This window comes from Hyalella azteca, unplaced genomic scaffold (genome assembly GCF_000764305.2).
Source record: "Hyalella azteca isolate HAZT.00-mixed unplaced genomic scaffold, Hazt_2.0.2 contig3312, whole genome shotgun sequence".
Lineage (NCBI taxonomy): Eukaryota > Metazoa > Arthropoda > Malacostraca > Amphipoda > Hyalellidae > Hyalella > Hyalella azteca.
The window spans coordinates 173200-192816 of NW_025933564.1; the positions used below are offsets into that span (position 1 = coordinate 173200).

Here is a 19617-nt window from a genome sequence, read left to right on the forward strand (position 1 = left end):
TGAATGAATTGAGATTAATTTTTTCCAACTTGAATATCATCATCAATACTTGTACAACATATTGCAATACATTATTGAGCAATGGCGTTACAATGAAATGAGTCTTAACAATGAACTGAGTGATGGCAATATGGAGCGTCAGTTCAGTCAGCTGGCCTTGGGAACAGCCCATGACGCTTATCATGATTCGGGAGTAATTGGTTAATTTTGTTGGATAAGATTCATGATAGGTACCCTGTTAAGCTGTTCATGAAGATTCGGGGGTAATTGTTCGTAATAATATTGAAGGTAATTGTTAATTTTGTTGGGTAATATTCGGGGTAAATGATTGTGGTAATCTATGATTTAAGCTGTTTATGGAAAATGGCGTGGTAGGCTCACTGTATATACTACTTACATTTACTATGAATAATTTGTTGATATAAATTAAAGCTTTTTCGTAAAAAAATTTGATTATTGAAATTCGTTTCCTCCTTCCGATTAGGAATATCCCTGATCCCTGCCAGATCTGTTAACCACTCGAGATGCTTTGAAATAAACTAGAGCACTCATTCAACTCACTCGAACCACTTGCTCTACTCATTCTGAGCTCTGAATGAACTTACTCGAGTTACTAATTCAGCAGCTCGACGTATGTATGCAATTCAAGATATACTCGTAAATTGTCGTGACTAACTTGAACTATTCGCCCTCTTAGCAAGACGTACTTACCATCCTCACACAAAGGAATAATTGAAGGTCAAGTAGTCGAAGTTGCCGCATAGTACGGTCGAAGAATACTGCGTGGTACTGGCGCTACTCACACAAGGTACTTGCACTACTCACTCGAGATACTGCGCTACTCACTCGAGGTACTTGCGCTACTCACTCGGTGTACTTGCGCTACTCACTCGAGGTACTTGCGCTACTCACTCGAGGTACTTGCGCTACTCACTCGAGGTACATGCGCTACTCACTCGAGGTACTTGATGTCGAACTTGGGCACGCCGTACACGAGGGTATCGGAGTAGAAGGCGTTGACTGTGACGGGGCCTTCGCGTTGCGTGAATGAGATGTTGCCCAGGTTCAGGGGATCCAAGCTGGACACATTCAGCTCCGGGTTGCCTGGTTAAACGAGGCAAGGCTCTGTGACTTGGTCTTCACTCGTACTTATCAGACATATATTAACAATGATCTAGAAATATCCTGTAAATAGGTGAAAACTTTCCTCTGGATGTAGTCAAATCTGATACTGGATATGTTTATCATTGATTAAAATTAACAATAGTTCTATGCTACCCTATTTAAGTAAAACAAGATCATATCAATGCATACGGTCTCGCGGACCCAAAACTTACGGCCACCCAATATTTTCAAGGTTTGCTATCAAAATGATAATAATAATAATAATATGTAAATAATAATAATATCAATAATAATAACAATAGTAATAATAATATTAGTAATAGTGTTTTCAGCGTTTATTAGGCCTCATAACCTGCCTTCAATTTTCTACATCGCAGAACTTTCACAGCCTGTTGTTGTTTCGAACACACAACTCGCTACTCAAATTTCGCTTTGCTTAAACCGCCCCCGCCCAGAAAGGTGAACCCGCACCTCTCTGCTCCAATCCTGGTACTCTGAACTGTAACCACTGGGCCACCCTGTCCACTGTTCTTACTTTCCAAACTCTGAAAACGCTACGCATTTCACGTGAATGAGCGATGTTTTTTCCTACGTCATTCTGGCGATGAATGCTATAAATATTATGATAGTAAGCTGACGAGAATACGTGCCCAATAGACATCAAAACGCTCATTCTCACACGTGCTCTCGATGGCGATTTTCGGCATTTTCCAGATTAAGATTACAATAAGTTGATATAATTTAACTCTGATTTGTATCAGCCTTCGAGTCAGTGAAACACGATCAGGGACACACACATGTGTTTCAGTAGGAGGTTGACACAAGAAGAGGCCGATTGACGCGCCGCGACCTCCTATAAGACAACTACGTGTCGCGGTCACGTCAACGCGCAGCAAAGCATTAGGCTTAAACCTCGGTACATGATTAACATCGGATTATTACCCATACCCACAACATAGTATGTTTCAGCTTACGATTATAATAACGTCAACGATGTTAATTTAATGAGCAAGCTCTTCACAGCGCTGTACGCACACGTCATCACCCACCTTTGACGAGAGTGGGCTGCAAGCGCTTCACGGCGCTGTACGCACACGTCATCACCCACCTTTGACGAGAGTGGGCTGCACGCGCTTCACGGCGCTGTACGCACACGTCATCACCCACCTTTGACGAGAGTGGGCTGCACGCGCTTCACGGCGCTGATGAAGCATTCGTTGAAGCGGTCCAGGAACTGCTCGTGGCATTGCTTCATCAGCGTGCCTGCGGGTCAACCAACAAACAATGAACATCGGAAATTGCAAACAATGGTAGAAAATAGTTACATAAATTATACTTCATCATTTGAACTAACTATGAAACATTAACTAAATGTTGCGATCGAAATTTTAACTATTGTCGAGATGTTTTCGTTGACGTACCGAGTGTCGTTTTTCTATAGCAATAGGGGATTTTTTTGCGTGCATGATAACGCCGCCGCTGTCGTCATTTGTGAAATAATATTGTTACCAAAAAATGTATTCATTTTTTCATTACATTATTGAATGAAAACGTTTAACAAACGTTTTCGCGTCAGATGAACGGTGAACCATGTTCTCATCGGTGGTGCACGCAACGCGGAGACATTATTTTTTACTAATAAAGAGTAATACCCATGGCTGGCTGGTTAAAATTAATGAATTTTTTGTCAATCTTGAAGATAACAAGACAAAATTAGCTTCTAATTCCTTAACAAGCTTTCGTTTCTATATTATTCGTTAACCAGTCGATCGAAGCACTGAAATATTTGATATTTTTGATAGATTTATATATTCACATAGAAGTATTCATTCTCTCATTCATTTATTTTAAAGCATTTCTTTTCATCAACACGTCAGGGTGGTCGTGTGTCGATAAAATGTATCTTCATAATACAAAAAAGTCACGAAAATCTTGCAGGTCTAGAGTCGGTACCTACATTTTGTGAGGTGCAAATTTTCTATTGAAACAATGAGCGTGTGGGTACGAGTTTAATTGCAAATTTTGAGTGAAGTAACATCTTTTTCCAATTCAAAGCTTGTTCATTATGTCTTTGTGATGGATGGTAATGTTGGAAGTCATTGGTTTTAGTGGATATTCGATTGATGGTATTCGATTAATTAGAATTTAGTATTAGTCTTCAATTAATTAGAATTAAATAAGATGATTACAGTGATAAACTTACTATTCATGGATGTTCATGCAATAGTTATTGCGTAATGCAGTTGTAAAGTTATGTAAAATGAATATTTTATATGTATATTTTTATATAAAAAGTCCCATTTATAGCCTATTACTCACGTTAAATTGAACATAAATAGGTCTAAAGACGCGTGCTGGTACCTTGAATGCAAATAATTTGCAATGGGAAAGCTTGGGCTACAATATCAAGACTTTTTGGGCATATTCTTCTGTTTTCAACGAATTTTACTTTATTTGGCTCCCCTGAACAATTTAAAAATCCAAAAAACGCCATCTTAAAAAAATTATAACTCCAACAGCTTTTAAGAAACGGCAATGAGAGACATACCATTCGATTTGTAAAAACAACACCTAGCAACTCTAGAAGCCTTTTTTTTAATATGTGCATGGTTTGACTTATATATGGGAGAGGGAGGAAGGTGGGGGAGGGTGAAAATGTGAAAAAATGGAAGAACGCGAAAAAACGATGAAAAAAATAAAAAATCGGGGCTCTATATACAGTCGCTAGGTATTTTTGTTACAAATCGAATGATATGTGTCTCGACATTGTAGCATGTGATTTGCTAAAGTTATAAACTTTTTTAGAGTACCCCTTATTAGCCGTTTCTATTAATTCCAGGTTTTCCTTAATTTTTTTAAATTTACATGAACAAAAAGTTCTTAGATTTCTGTTTTACATATGTGTACCAAGTTTCAAAACGATCCGTCTGTAAACAAAAAAGTTTTGTTGGAGGGTAGCCGGTCCCTTAATAGTATTAAATATTATTTAAAAACAAGCATGATAATATAAATTACAGTAATATATAATATAATTACAGTAATTACAGTAATTACAGTAATTACATAATTACAGTAATATAATATAATATAAATTACAATGAATACATAATATAAATTACAGAATAAAACTGTACGAAAGATTTCGGTGTAATGTTGTCAACCTCAGCCTGTTATACTAGTATCAACATGTTAGTTGTTACTTGTTAAGTTGTTACCAGTTACCACTAACAGGTTTTTTCATCTTTCAGTTTGCTTACAGTTATTTTTACACAGTTATTTTTATGTTTCACCTTCCCAACATGGATGTCTACTTTAATCTACCAATCTCAAAAATAATCCATATATATATATACAAAAAAAAGACTGATTTTTATATGTATGTGTGGATAATTTCTTAGATTGGTAGATTAAAGTTCACATCCATGTAGGGAAGATAAAACATAAAAATAACTGTAACTTTTATTTACTGTATCTAATCCTGGGGTAACCCATACTAGTTCGGTTAGGTTAATTGAAATAAAGTTGCATTGAAATAATATTGTTACCAAAAAATGTATTCATTTTTTCATTAAATTATTGAATGAAAACGTTTAACAAACGTTTTCGCGTCAGATGAACGGTGAACCATGTTCTCATCGGTGGTGCACGCAACGCGGAGACATTATTTTTTACTAATAAAGAGTAATACCCATGGCTGGCTGGTTAAAATTAATGAATTTTTTGTCAATCTTGAAGATAACAAGACAAAATTAGCTTCTAATTCCTTAACAAGCTTTCGTTTCTATATTATTCGTTAACCAGTCGATCGAAGCACTGAAATATTTGATATTTTTGATAGATTTATATATTCACATAGAAGTATTCATTCTCTCATTCATTTATTTTAAAGCATTTCTTTTCATCAACACTTCAGGGTGGTCGTGTGTCGATAAAATGTATCTTCATAATACATAAGAGTCATGAAAATCTTGCAGGTCTAGACATTTGCGGTACCTACATTTTGTGAGGTGCAAATTTTCTATTGAAACAATGAGCGTGTGGGTACGAGTTTAATTGCAAATTTTGAGTGAAGTAACATCTTTTTCCAATTCAAAGCTTGTTCATTATGTCTTTGTGATGGATGGTAATGTTGGAAGTCATTGGTTTCAGTGGATATTCCATTGGTGGTATTCGATTAATTAGAATTTAGTATTAGTCTTCAATTAATTAGAATTAAATAAGATGATTACAGTGATAAACTCACTAATCAATCTTTGTTAGTCTGATCCCGGGCTCAGCACTTTTTGTGTGACCTCCAAATGTGGCAGAAACCTGTTTGTTGTGTCCTTGATTTACACCTCTGTGGCTAGCTTCGCATGAAACTTGATGCCTGTAAAATCTAAGATTTTCTGTCAGATCTGAATTATGCTCCTATTCCTCCTAGATTTGGAGTACTTTTTCATTTGGAGTACTTGTCGATATGTCTTACTGTCTGTCCTGATGTGTCTTATTGTAAGGCCAAACTGGGTCAGAATGACCCATAAGGGGCGAAAACTGCATCGTAATGTGGACGAAGTGATTCACTGGTTTCCCTGAGTGCGACTGTCGCCAAGCCGACCAAAATATAAGGTCTTCAACGAGGTGCGACCGTGCGACCGAGGCGTGGCAAGAGGCGAATAAAAGTTCAAAAATGTAAAAGAAAAATACTGAAGCTGTCGACTTCATGGCAAAGAAAAAATCTGAAGCGGGCTAATTTTCTTCACATTTATTGCCAAAAACTCGCATCAATTTAAGCCTTCGCACGTGAACTTTGTGCAACTTCGATAGTTTGGCATCAATTACGTCGGGACATGGTGCGACAATTCTTTGTTTAAATTAGGTGAATTTATTACTGAGTATTAGGTAATGGATGAATTGATCAGAATTTGATTCGAACTCCACATCTGGTAAGTAAATGATCATCAACTTGACTGGATCAGTTTCTAATACAACGATAATAATGTCCTTATGCGGTATAAATGAAGGTAATTTTTCTTATACTTTAGGAGTTAAAATTGTCACTATTCTACTCTTGACCGCTAGCAGTAATATGTAAAACTAGAAACAACAATAATTTGATCAAAAACTATACAAATCTATCATGATGGCCATTTAACCTTGTGGCTGTCTCTTATACACATCTAGATGTGTATAAGAGACAGAGGTAGGGCCGTTCGCAATAATGCGCACTTGCATGGTTGCACCTTAGAAGGATCCAGTACGCTTCCAGAGAACCTATTTGTTCAGAACATTACTTCAGATGTCCTGCAATGACTTTATAACTCAGATGATGATGACATAACATCTTATTCAGATGTCCTGCAATGACTTGATAACTCAGATGATGATGACATAACATCTTATTCAGATGTCCTGCAATGACTTGATAGCTCAGATGATGATGACGTGACATCATAAAATTAATACAAATATAAATGCCTCGTATTTAACATAAAAACTTGCACCTGTAAATGCGTGTAAACTATTCAGAGAATTTTAATAACAATAATCATATGTTGCTTCTATGATTACTTAGATATAATCTTCAATTTCAAGATAACTTCTCACGCGTGTAGGAATTCTCGATGTGATTTGTATCTGTTGAGCCCATAGATAGACTAGCTGCAATTCATTTAATTCTGATCATAAATCAATGCATCGAGAATAATGGATCTTGTTAAGAATCAAATCAAATACAGCTTTCGGTGCACAAATTTCTACGTTCGTTAGTATCGCGCTATAGTGATCGACCTTGAATTCCTCCGTAAATTTGTTTGTAACTATAACGCCAACGATTAACAGTTTATTCTTACCAAGTTGCTGAGCAGAAACAAGGTGTACGCTGAGGAGCACCACAACCAGGGCGTTGAGGGCACGCATCGTCCAAGACTGATCTGATATTTTCGGTCTTGACTCGAGTTTAATTGCTTCAGAGTTTGATATACTTCAGTCTTCTTGGAGCCAATGCAAGCAACGGGATCACTGCCTGAGCCTGACGCCGAGATGCTAACTACTGAAGGCTGCGAGCGCTCTCAGGTCTTATTATACAGGCTATTTGAAGGTCACTATAGCAGCCTGCAGCGATATTGTAACTCATGATTTTTTTGCAGCAACTTCTCAGCCTTATGAAAACGCTTCAATTTGTCCTAATTTGAGTGAGATTTATGTTAATTTCAACTAGCACATTATATGTTGCCACAAGATGTCATATGTGACTTGCATGACAAAGAACTCGATAGATTTGCATGACAGAAAACTTGATAGAAAATGCGCCATGTTTTGCATTGATTTGTAGTTTCATAACGGATTTCAATTAACAAAAGAAAAAGGCTTTTTCTTTTGTTAATTGGGCTTTCTATATCATCGAGTGGTGCAACAGCTCAATTTTGATTGTTCAGTTTCTTGTCGCATGTCCATGCAATTGAGCGTCGCGAACTCAATCTCTTGTTCATGACATCTGTGTAGTTGAAATATTGTTTGCCTACACTCTTACGAAAGTAACATTTAGTTGCATTTGAAACTTTTTCCCCGCGAATAATTTATGCTCATTCTGTTTCCCAAAAAAATTTCAGGTTTTTTATCGCTTTTGCTGCCCATTTTCTCCGAGGGGGAAGACACAGTTGAATCCAGTCGGGAAGGTAAGTATACCAATTCTTCCAAAAAGCGAATAGAAAATTATTGATACTTGGACACATGTAACAAAAAAAAAACATCGATACAAATAAAACTGCTGTACACGGAACATCTAAGTATTTATTCCATAATTTCGTATAACTCGTTTATTGTTTCAGATTTCGTTTTATTCCTATAACTCTTTTGAAATTTTTAAAAACATACCGATAGGTTTGAGTCCGTCTCTTAAATTCTTAAGCATTCCATATTGGTTGCATAGGCCGCAACTGTAACCCGATGGTCATCGATAGCGCAACGTGTATTTCGGTCTCCAGTTTGAAAATTATTAATGTTTTGTTGTAGCGGTGCCAATAGGAAAGGGGAAGAGAACAAGAGGTGGCATAGAGTAGTCAGAAAAAAGGAGAAATTGATAAAATAGTTGAAGGTGGAAAGCACATTATTGGGTTGGTTGTTAGTTTTAGGGGTTTGCTTGGGATTGGGGGGAGGGGAAAACCGACCTTCAGGGGGGCAAAATGATGTATTTCTTGGGGCGAGTTTCATAAGGCGAGTTGCGCGCGGTACGATAAGCAAATTGAGAAAGGAATGATGAGTTGCGAGGATTTAGTTTCGTGTGGGCTAGTCGACTGATTATTTCCCTCAAGAAAATTTTTGATTATGGTATTAATATAATTATCATATACATATTAACAAAACCAAGAAATAAAAAGCAAAGAAAATTCCCTGAAAATTTTCCACAATTTTATTGAATTATGGAATTAGTAGAATATCCGTATTAGCATTAAAATTGGAGCATTAGTAAGACTAATAGTAGTATTGGTGAGAAAATAGTTTAATTAGAATAGGCAATATGTCACGTAACTCAGAAATATCAAATTTAGTAAGGTTTTACTCTGAACTTGTGTAAGTCTTTCATTTGGTTCAAAATACACTGCTTGGTCTTTATTGCAATGATTGTTACTCTATAATTTATGCCAGGATAGCAAAAGGCGACGGTAATGCCGTCGCCATTTACTTATACTTATAAACAATGGGAATAACTGATTTACGGAACAACGCAGCCTAAACTGCCTAAGTAAGTAATTTGAAAAAAAAAGAAACGATTTGATGCTCACTTGAAAATACCGCAAATCACTAAAACGAAAACGAAACGGCTCATTACCTCAAAGTAGTTATTAAAACGTCATGTGATGAAGTGATTTAAAATTGAACTTGAAAGCTACCGGAGGTTTCAAAGAAATGTGTATGATGTATAGCGCTCATGCTTGAAACGTTCATCCTTTGTTCAATTGTTCGCACCGTCAGTTACAACTAAATGCACGAATAGGATTTCAGGGTAAAAGCTCCATCAGCCACGCTGTCCCTGCAGGCGTTGAGACGATTGAGCCTGTGCTTGAGCTTTAGCTGCTAATATTTCATTGGTTCTGCGCCGATGCTTATCTTGTGAATTTTCGTTAGGAAGATCAGTGAGCGCCGGGCCCACGGTTGGTAGGGCTTCAACAGACGCCTTGAGTATAACCCCCAGCAGGCCACCGAACTGCTTCTGCAGGCCTGGTCGCAGCTCTTCCATAATCAGTGCGTCGTTTTCTTTCAAAAAGTGATTCATGGTGTCGCCTGGTCAGAAAAGTGTAGCATAAAACTCAGGGCCTAAGGTACAATATTTGAAAAATACATTTAATCTTCCAGCAAAATCTCACGATGAATGCTTCTCATTAATGCTTCTTTGACAAGCAAAATTACAATTTGTTATAAATTTTTTGAGTCATGACTACCATCACTCGCCGCCTGGGTTAGATAAAAAAATACAAAATAGGACAATAGACACCGGACAGTACCTGGAGACCTGCGTCAAAAACAAGCAGTGGTGCTGGTTTACCTGAATTTTGCAATGGGACCAGCAGAGGAACAATCAAAGGAGCTCCTTCCCTTTGAAACCCACGGAAACGACTGCGGTCTGATTACCTGAGGCAGGCACTACAGGGCTCGGGTGCTAAACTGATGAGCTGCCTGGGAAAGGCTTCCCATGGTTCAAAAAGTAATGTGATATAGGCCACGTCATATCACAACAACAATCAGCAAAGCGGCTCATGAGCAAACTAAACTCATTGACCCTCAACGAAATCAGACTTCACATTTCCACAGTAGTTGTAGCAGGAGCTTGATGGTCGCTTGGTGCAGCCTTCCATCAACCGATGCTAGATTATGCCTCGTCAAGCAAATTCGAAAATAACCTGTATATATACTCACTGAGGACTTTGTTACCGCCGAAGAGGTTGTCGAACTTTGCATCCGATGATTTTATCTTGAAGCTCATTTCGAAGTTCTCCGAGTACCTCTTTCCGTCTGGCCTATATCCTATGTCGCTCTCGGCTTCGATCACGATTCCAGCTGCAACATACCGACAATTTTTGGCCTCTACAAATTTTGTCTTCAGGAATAAGTTAACACTAAATTGTTGCGATTTCATCAGTCAAAATAGCCGCTGTCTCAAATAATTATTAAAGCCTCCACGATATGAGCTCGGTTCGTGAGTTCGGTCAATGAATTAAGGAATGGTTGAATTATAATAGATAAAAATGTTAACTTTTCCGAAACCAAGCAAAGTTTTATCATGACATTGATTTTCCTCCACTTCGTACTAGTGTCACCCTACGTACTCAGGAGGGATGTGTAGGCCCCGGCACCCTCGATGGGGAGCTCGAAGATGCGGCCAGTGACGTTGTATTTGCCCTTTAGCAGGAGTGAGGGGATGGTACAGCCGAAAAACATTTTCTTCAGCTTGATATTCCAGCTGTAAAACCAAAAATTTTCAGTGGAATGCAAATACTTATATAACATTGCAAATTATAATATGAAATACTCGAAAATCCATTTGCTAGCAAGGTAAACAGACACATGACCCATTAAACTCCAGACAACTCAAATTTCGAAGATACCTACTACAGGCACATTACTATATACAGTCAACAGGAACACGCTGCACTCAGCGCATTACATGGAATAATCTTCATATGCCTCACCCACGAGCACAATAACCGGTCATTCAAGATGTCATCTTCGTTTGGTTTGATCGAATAGAGTAAACTAGCTTCACAAAGTCACTCAACTCGACATGCACATTTAATTCAGCAGAAAACAATTAGCCTGCATAAAACACGGGATCGCGTCAATTAAAATTTGTACCTAAACCACATTTCCTATTGTGCTCGCCATGTCCGTCTGTCCGTCCGTGTCTTCACGTTTTCGTCGACGAGAAAATGCGCTCTCTATCACTCACTTCATCGAAATCCCAGACATCACGCATGCCACATCGTGCAGGTGACATCCACTCGCCAATAGTCGCCATTGTCGATCACAACAATCCTGGGTCACTTTCAAACAAGTTAGCGCTGTCAAATCAAATACAGAAATAGAGCCCAACGCAACTAAATTAAAATTAATCCCAACCGAATATTAGAAAATCCGATATTTTGATTGACGACAAAAATTCGCGCACGAATGATCCAAACAATATCAAAAACTCACTTATCGATCATGCACCCTTCACAAATTCTATTCACTGCTCAAAAGCTCAAAAAATATAACTCAGTACTCACTGCAGTGAGTGACAGAGCACATTTTCTCGTCGACGAAAACTTGAGGTCACGGACAGACGGACAGACAGACAGACGGACATGGCGAGCACAACAGTGCATTTTTTCCATAAATGAGAAAATGCGCTAAAAATGTACTGAGGTACTTGAGCGTTATGCCCAGAACCCCTCTTTATTAGCAAAAACCATATGATATACCAAAATCAAAAACCATAGCGCCGACACGCGAGTCCAACTTCGCATTGCACAGAGGGCGGTAGAAGGGCAGCAATCTCTACAAGTTTGTTCTTAACGTTGGTAATTGATCCTCAACGTTCCTACCCACACTCGTGCAACAGTAGGGAAACTCACCAGAAAGTTACGGATGCAGCATGGTGTCAATTGGCCTCACGCAAAATGAATAAATGAAAAAATATTATCGATTTCCGTAAAAGAATTTTATATTAAAATATTGAGATTTTATGTTCTAACTTTTTTCTTTAAAAAAATGTTAACAAATTCAATTTAATGTGAACTGAATAGAAGATTAGATAAATAATCATAAAATCAGTCATTATAAACTGAAATATCATGATGAATATTCGGGGGCTTAACAGATACGGGGGGCTTAGCCCCAACATGTCCTAAAAACCTGCTGACGCCCCTGCACATGAGACACAGAGCGGCAGGACGAACCATCAATGACAGTTGGAGCAACCTTATGCAAACAGCTAAAAAAACTTTTCAACCCAGCAGGTCTGGAGCGAATCATCTCGTCGAATTAGATCAAAACCTTCTCTCATCCATGTGAGTAATGCCAATATATTGATATACTAAAATATTTGTAAATTAAATGGAAGAAAGGAAAATACTATCAATACGTCAGTTAAACTGTGTATATTTTACGTTACTACACCAGCAGTCGCAACCTACTATTGCCTTGATTGTTCTTTAATTCCTTTAATACCGACCAACACCATTCAGCATCTTACTCTATTTCTGCTACTCCTTCGTTTTCCCCTCTGTCGTCGCCCCACATTCTCCTTCTTCCTAATAGCATCGCACCTCCACCAAAATTTTCATATCCCCATGACTGTGAAACATTTTTAAGTATATTCCCTGGAATTTCGTCGTTTAGAAACATTGTAATGATGGCAACCGATTAATAACCTCAAGGTTTAATCACCTGTCACATGGTTTAAACACCTGTCACATGCAACCATGACAGTCACTAATTGAACTCGTGCCACGTGACGCGGCCAAGACAGTCACTAATTGAACTCGTACCACAAGACGCGGCCAAGGCAGTCACTAATTGAACTCGTGCCCCGTGACGCGGCCATGACAGTCACTAATTGAACTCGTACCACATGACGCGGCCAAGACAGTCACTAATTGAACTCGTGCCACGTGACGCGGCCAAGACAGTCACTAATTGAACTCGTGCCACGTGACGCGGCCAAGACAGTCACTACTTGAACTCGTGCCACATGACGCGGCCAAGACAGTCACTAATTGAACTCGTACCACATGACGCGGCCAAGGCAAACACGCATTGAAATTCTATCTGGAGGTGTGGTCATTAGAGTCACTGATGGAACTCTTGCCTTATGACGCAGCTGGTACTGTCACGCATTGATCTCCTACCTCAAGAAGTGGTCATGACAGTCACTCACTCGAAGTATTTGATGTCAAACTTGGACAAGCCGGTTATGACGATATCATCGAAGCGAGAGCGCACTTGCACGGGGCCCTCCAGCTGGTTGAAAACGATAGGGGCCAGCCGGTGGGGGTCCATGGGAGGAAAATTCAGCCGTGGAATACCTGCGCGTGTGGTTGAGAAGTATAAGGCGTTTGATAAAATGGCAGAAACCGTCTGTAATGGAGGGAACATGACGAAGTGGCATTGAGGAGAAGTTTTGACATTGGGGTGAGATTTTCGGTTTGGTAATGTAGGCGAAGGAATCTTTGAGTGGTCATAAGGTGAACTCAATGGCTTGGGATGTGTGGCATGTTCATAATGCATTTAGGAGCCATTAATTATCAATTGGGATAAAATAGCTGATAACTTTTGGCTTTGGAATGAAATTAGCGAAAGTAGTTGGAGGTGAGGGAGTTGTGGAGTATTTGAATTATCTATGACGTGAAACTCGCGATGAGATCCTGGAGGGGAAATATCGGTGATGCGGAATTTTTTAATTAACGCAGACCATGCGTGGTAATGTAAAGGTCATTTTGAAAATTAAGTGTAATAAAAAATTCGTTGGTTTGAGCAAATTACGTTGTATACTTACATTTGATTATATGTTCTTGTGTTTAATCATCAACAATATGTTTTAAGTTCCAAAAGAAATGTAGCTTTTACGTCCTACAGACATGATAAAGCCTCGTGCGGTGGCTCCGGGCTGGTTAAAATGAGCCGTAGCCGGTCAATCGAATCAAAATTTGTGTGAAGAAACATCATAGTCATGCATCACACCCCAAACTTCAGAGTCGTCGTGCATCACTCCTCAAACATTAGAGTCGAGCATCATACCCGGCCAGACTTTAAAGTCGTGCATCAGACCCAAAACTTCAGAGTCGTGCATCACACCCAAAACTTCTGAGTCGCGCATCACATCCCAAAACTTCAGAGTCGGGCATCACATCCCAAACTTCAGAGTTTTACATCACACCCAAAACTTCAGAGTCGTGCATCACATCCCAAAACTTCAGAGTCGCGCATCACATCCCCAAACTTCAGAGTCGTGCATCACATCCCAAAACTTCAGAGTCGGGCATCACATCCCAAAACTTCAGAGTCATGCATCACATCCCAAAACTTCAGAGTCGTGCATCACATCCCCAAACTTCAGAGTCGTGCATCACATCCCCAAACTTCAGAGTCATGCATCACATCCCAAAACCTCAGAGTCATGCATCACATCCCAAAACTTCAGAGTCGCGCATCACATCCCCAAACTTCAGAGTCGTGCATCACAGCCCAAAACTTCAGAGTTGTGCATCACACCCAAAAATTCAGAGTGGTGCATCACACCCAAAACTTCAGAGTCGCGCATCACACCCAAAACTTCAGTCGTGCATCACACCCAAAACTTCAGAGTCGCGCATCACACCCCAAACTTCAGAGTCGCGCATCACACCCAATTTCTCACCAGCGGCAATCTGAGGTCTCATCTTCATGATGGCGCTTACGAGGCACTCGTTGAGACGCTCGATGTGGTTTTTCCTGCAGTTTGTCAACATGGTAGCTGCCAACAAAATAGTTCATGTTGAACTTGTTCATTGATCGTTTGTCATTGATCAATGTCAACCAAGTAAACTGCGGATGCGCACAGTTGCCAATAATTCTAGGTATAAAATTATCGCGATGGTAGAAATAGCTTAATGTATGTCATATGCTATCCCCTGTTTGAAAATATTCTTCAATAGATCGCGAGAAGCTGATGGATGAATAGAAGATTCGTGTATACATATATACACACGAAGATTGGGTACCGCTGCCATGCCAACTGTTTCCTTTGTGTGGTAATGAGAACTGAACAGTACTAAAAATAACACACATTTGCCACTGAAAACTATTTTTAGATGAAACTATGAACTAATCTATAAAACCTCGACTACCTCCATCTTTATCACATCTTCCGTTTTCATCATCCTTCGGAGCGACTCATCTGCCACCAAAGCAACCCGACAGCTCGATACAACAGTCATACAGGGTTCAACTAAATGAGTATAGACCGGAGACAGACCTGAGAATAACTGACAGATTCGATATATTCGAAGCGTCCCGCAGAAGTTAATCCTCCTCAAATCAGACAACCGACTCCGCACCTGGATTCTGCGCCGTGACTAATGGTGCCTCTGCTATAGCTACAAACTGACCTCCAAAATAAAAAGTAGAAAATAAATTGTGGCTCGCCCCAAAAAACGTGTGTCGGGCAGATTTATGATTAAAGCGAAAAGCACACAACACACGAATTTTGGAAATTTGATGGTGAACGTAGTGTAAAATACTGATAGCTACTACTTACCCTGTGTAAAATACTGATAGCTACTACTTGTTCCGTGTAAAATACTGATAGCTACTACTTACCCTGTGTAAAATACTGATAGCTACTACTTTCCCGTGTAAAATACTTATAGATACTATTTGCCCCGTGTAAAATACTTATAGCTACTACTTGCCCCGTGTAGAAGCCTATTCGCGGGCAAAACTTGAGGCGGCGACTTATTGCAGCCCGTAATACGTACGTACATAGCTGCTGCAACATGCCCCGCACCTTAGCGGCAACTGAATTGCAACGCTGCTATTGGTTGCATAGCATCACAACTTTATGTATTTTTTTTCGGCAAACACGTTTCTAGATTTTTTAGTATACGCTGGAAGACAGAATTTACGAACAAAATTCATTATATTATTTAGATGAATGACCGCAGTGCGCAGTGTACGAAAAAAGAGAGCTTCTGATAAAATCGACTACTGTCCTGATCTCATTGTATACTAGAGGTTCCAACGTCCTGATTGCTCACTGGACGATATTATCTGAAATTTATTTCAAAATGTTTAACCGATAAAATATATTTATATTAAAATAAATTAATTCGTGTATTTTTCTTATCGCGGGTCGGTCTCTCGACGCAATTTCAGTGAAATTACGTATTAACCTTCAAATCTCACCTGTGTCCTCCTGGGCGTATGCAAGTTGCAAGGCCAGCAAGATTACGACCGTCCTGATAACCGCCATCTTCTTGAGCATAAAAACCAACCCCAGAAGTTTTGCCAGAGCGCAGTAAGGTTCGCAACCACCGTAAGCGAGTTGCTTCTTAGAACTGCAGAAGCTTTGGTGCTTCGCCTCAAATACATATATCGGAAACTGTCCGCTCATCAGCTGCATTCTCAAAAAAACGTTAATGTTAGTTCTTTTTCTTTTACATGTTTTATTTTATGCTCTTTGTTATAGAATAAAAAAATGATGACTTAATATCTACATCGTAACGAATTCGAAATGTCCGAGCAATATATAGAAATCATGCGCCGGCAATCGAACTTGAATTTATGTTATTACTGCGTCGTAACCAACGAACATCGTAAAATTTAAAGGCCATGCATTACATCTGGAAAAATTATAAAGAATTATGTCGCAAAAATTTTTTAGTTCCCTTCCTCCAAGCTGTATTTCTTTTCAGCACATAGTAAATAATTCTTCAATGACCATCCTACAAGCTGCAGCTCTTTTCAACAGGTCGTAAATAACTTTAAATCCTGTGTAAGAACTTCACCTCCTTAAATATCATCAAAATTACAGGGACTTTGAAACTCAAACTTTTGTGGAAAAATGATCGAACAAACCTGATAGGTTGTTCGATCATTTCTCCGTCATAATTTTTTTGACAAGATTTGCATTGCATTTCTAATTGTGCAACAGTTTGTTCATGAGGACTCATTTTTGCATCGTTGTCACGGCTCCAGATCTCTGACTACTAGCTGGGAAGGCAGTCAGAGATCAGGATATTATGTATCATGCATCTATTAGATGCATAGTTCAACACTTTTCAGTTAGAGTTTTCAGACGTTTAATCGTGAGTTTGTTTTCGCATGTTCAAACGAAATTCGGTTCCGCAATCCAGTTAAATTTTATTAAATTTTTGGTAATAAATAATTTATTACATCTTGCTAGCCAAAAACGTAATTTTGCAATTTTATAACGTATAATTTTGATTTATGCATATTCTCTACAGATTATCCTCAATATAAAGTCAATGAGTTGGATATTGTGTTATGGAAATAATGTTCTGGAGCAGCGCACAATCTTTCGTCTATCAGTTACAAGTGATTAATGATGAACCACAAGATAACGCAAAGACAGAAAAGATGTTTCTTAAGTGAAGTCACAACATCGACATGCGCGACAATCACAGTTCCATTTTCACCCTTTTCAGAAATTTTGAAAAAGGGATAAATAATCTTTACATTTTTTGATGCTGGAGCTAGTACGAAGAAACTATAATAATAATAATTATTCCAGACAGAAATTTTTAAATTTTAAGTCCATGCAAACAACACAATTTAATTAATGACTCGCATCTAGAAGCGCACCATCTTTCTCCCTTTGTCACGTCATCAGTTGCGCCGTCAACTTAGCACACAACCTTGAAATTTTCTGCAATTTCTTCCCGTATGATTGCTTTGATGAAGTAGGCAATAATATTATCTCCGAAATTAATTAAATAGCTCATGTTTCGACACTGAAGCTGGTGGATTCGACATTTCACCTTGCATTATATAAAAGATTTTAGCTGATGCTGGAGTTGGACTCCAAAACGTTTCCATTAAAGTTAAAGAAATGGTGAAGCTGCTTGAGGTTTTCTTTGCCTTTTAATTCTTAGAGAACTTGCGATTTGAGCAGAAAATTAAATTAAGTATTGGTAGATTCGAGTCTTAATTGTTTTGTTTTGTTTCAAATTGATCAGTTCCAATAACCAGTGATCTGAAAAATTTTTACCAGAGCTGCGATTTATCTTTCTAAATTCATATCAAACACCTTTTTTGCTCGGGCCTTAAAAAGCATGGAATAAATTTCGGTGCTAAAATAATAAAAAATATCATTGAACCCGAGTTGTCTTAAGCGCCCGGGATTTTCCGTTCAAAAAACGAGAACAGGCTTCAAGTTCTTATAATAATTTGCTCAAGCATGCTTCTCGAAATTCAAGTTTTTACAACTTTCAGGATGCAAGCATTAATTGACAGTTGGCACTGGTTCGTACTGGATTGCGCGGCTTGGGGCAAAATAGATATAAAAGCAATTATTTTTTCCCATTGTACTGATAATTTTCTGTATCGTATTTTACATTGAGGACCAGTTTACCCGAAAGTTCGGAAGTACATCGGTAATATTGAATTAATGTATCAATAGAATCACTCTTGTTTAACACGTAAGGTGATCGTAACTTATACGAGTTATACCCTTTAATAAAGAAAATACCTACCTAATATAATAATATATGGAATAATAACGAATAATCACCAATCTCAACATAACACAACAAAATGCGCATCCTGGGCGCAAACTAGGATGCACGTCAACGCTCCATGGTTTGTAGTTGCCTTTTCCTGCATAGTTCAACACTTTGTATTTAGAGATTTAAGACGTCCGGTTTACCGCATGCGATAGAGAATATTGAGTTAGAGCTTAGACGTCCTTGAAGTTGAACGGTGCAAGACCGGTCCTTCACGTTGCGTGAATGAGATGTTGCCCATGTGAAGAGGATCCAAGCTGGGCACATTCAGCTCCGGATTGCCTAGGTTAAATTTAAAATGGCCTTATTGGTTAGCTAATTTATGCCATTACTTTTAGTTGGTCACTGATTGACTTATTTTAATATCATGTTGAGTATTGGTCATACACTGCAGAGACATTAGTCCTGAAAGAACTTGGTCAATTAGTTAAGTTCTATCTCATGAACCAGGCGCCTTGCCTGATGTTTAAATAGAATTAATTGAATGTTGTATCCTGAATCAATTCCTGCTCAATGTTACTTCAGCGTAATTTACCTGGAGGGCTGCATTGGATTCAAATTACTCCCTTTTATAACCGATGTCTTGCCTACGTGGAGCAACCTCATTTTACCGCTTGGACATGAATTTCTTTATTTGGGTAAACACCAGATTTGTCGGAAATCCATTAAGCGAGAAGACATTGCGTATGAATTGGCTATTGTTAGATTCGAGCTCCATAGTAAATTTGATGGATTTATGTTTCGAATTTCGATAATCGAAGAAGAGTTTGTCGAGATAGGGATACATAAAAATTAAAAAAAGTGTCATTAACGTATCTGTTGTAGAATATTGGCTTAAAATCAAGAGAGCAATTGGACACTCAAGACAGCCAAAAATCGTGAAAACACATAAAAAATTTTTGCAAAGGTTGGACCGAGAGGAAACCCATGCCCAAACAGGCAATATGTCGGTAAAACTTGTCCAAAAATATGAAAAAAATAGTTTAGAACAGATAATTCCAAACGAGATTTTAAAAATTACGTTTCAAACCTATAACGAGGTCAATAACATCCTTAAACAGAGAATTCAGGCAGATTTCAATGGTTTCATGAAAGGCACTTTAGTAAAGAAATTTTCAACGTCAAAATAGGCCATAGTTAGGTCCTGAACGTCGGTAAAATCATTTAGGCGTTCTACAAACGTACATAAATTCTGCCCAGTAGCATACTTCGGCCCTGCATCCGAAACTATGTCAAGGGAGCTAAAACTTTT

General features: G+C 38.6%; 2 protein-coding genes across 2 annotated transcripts; both read right to left on the minus strand.

Annotated features, from left to right (window-relative positions):
• Nucleotides 1-952: 952 nt before the first annotated feature.
• LOC108668755 lies at nt 953-7147 on the minus strand. The gene is made up of 3 exons (XM_018156005.2): nt 6957-7147; nt 2293-2388; nt 953-1104 (listed from the first exon to the last, which is right to left on the minus strand). The coding sequence occupies exons 1-3, from the start codon at nt 7021-7023 to the stop codon at nt 953-955; spliced, it is 315 nt and encodes a 104-aa protein (XP_018011494.1). The 5' UTR covers nt 7024-7147.
• Nucleotides 7148-8511: 1364 nt separating this feature from the next.
• LOC108668761 (protein takeout) lies at nt 8512-16168 on the minus strand. Its single transcript, XM_018156011.2, has 6 exons — nt 16027-16168; nt 14501-14596; nt 13022-13169; nt 10431-10564; nt 10021-10161; nt 8512-9387 (listed from the first exon to the last, which is right to left on the minus strand). Exons 1-6 carry the CDS (start codon nt 16103-16105, stop codon nt 9122-9124), a joined length of 864 nt encoding a protein of 287 aa, XP_018011500.1. The 5' UTR covers nt 16106-16168; the 3' UTR covers nt 8512-9121.
• Between the last annotated feature and the right edge of the window lie 3449 nt (nt 16169-19617).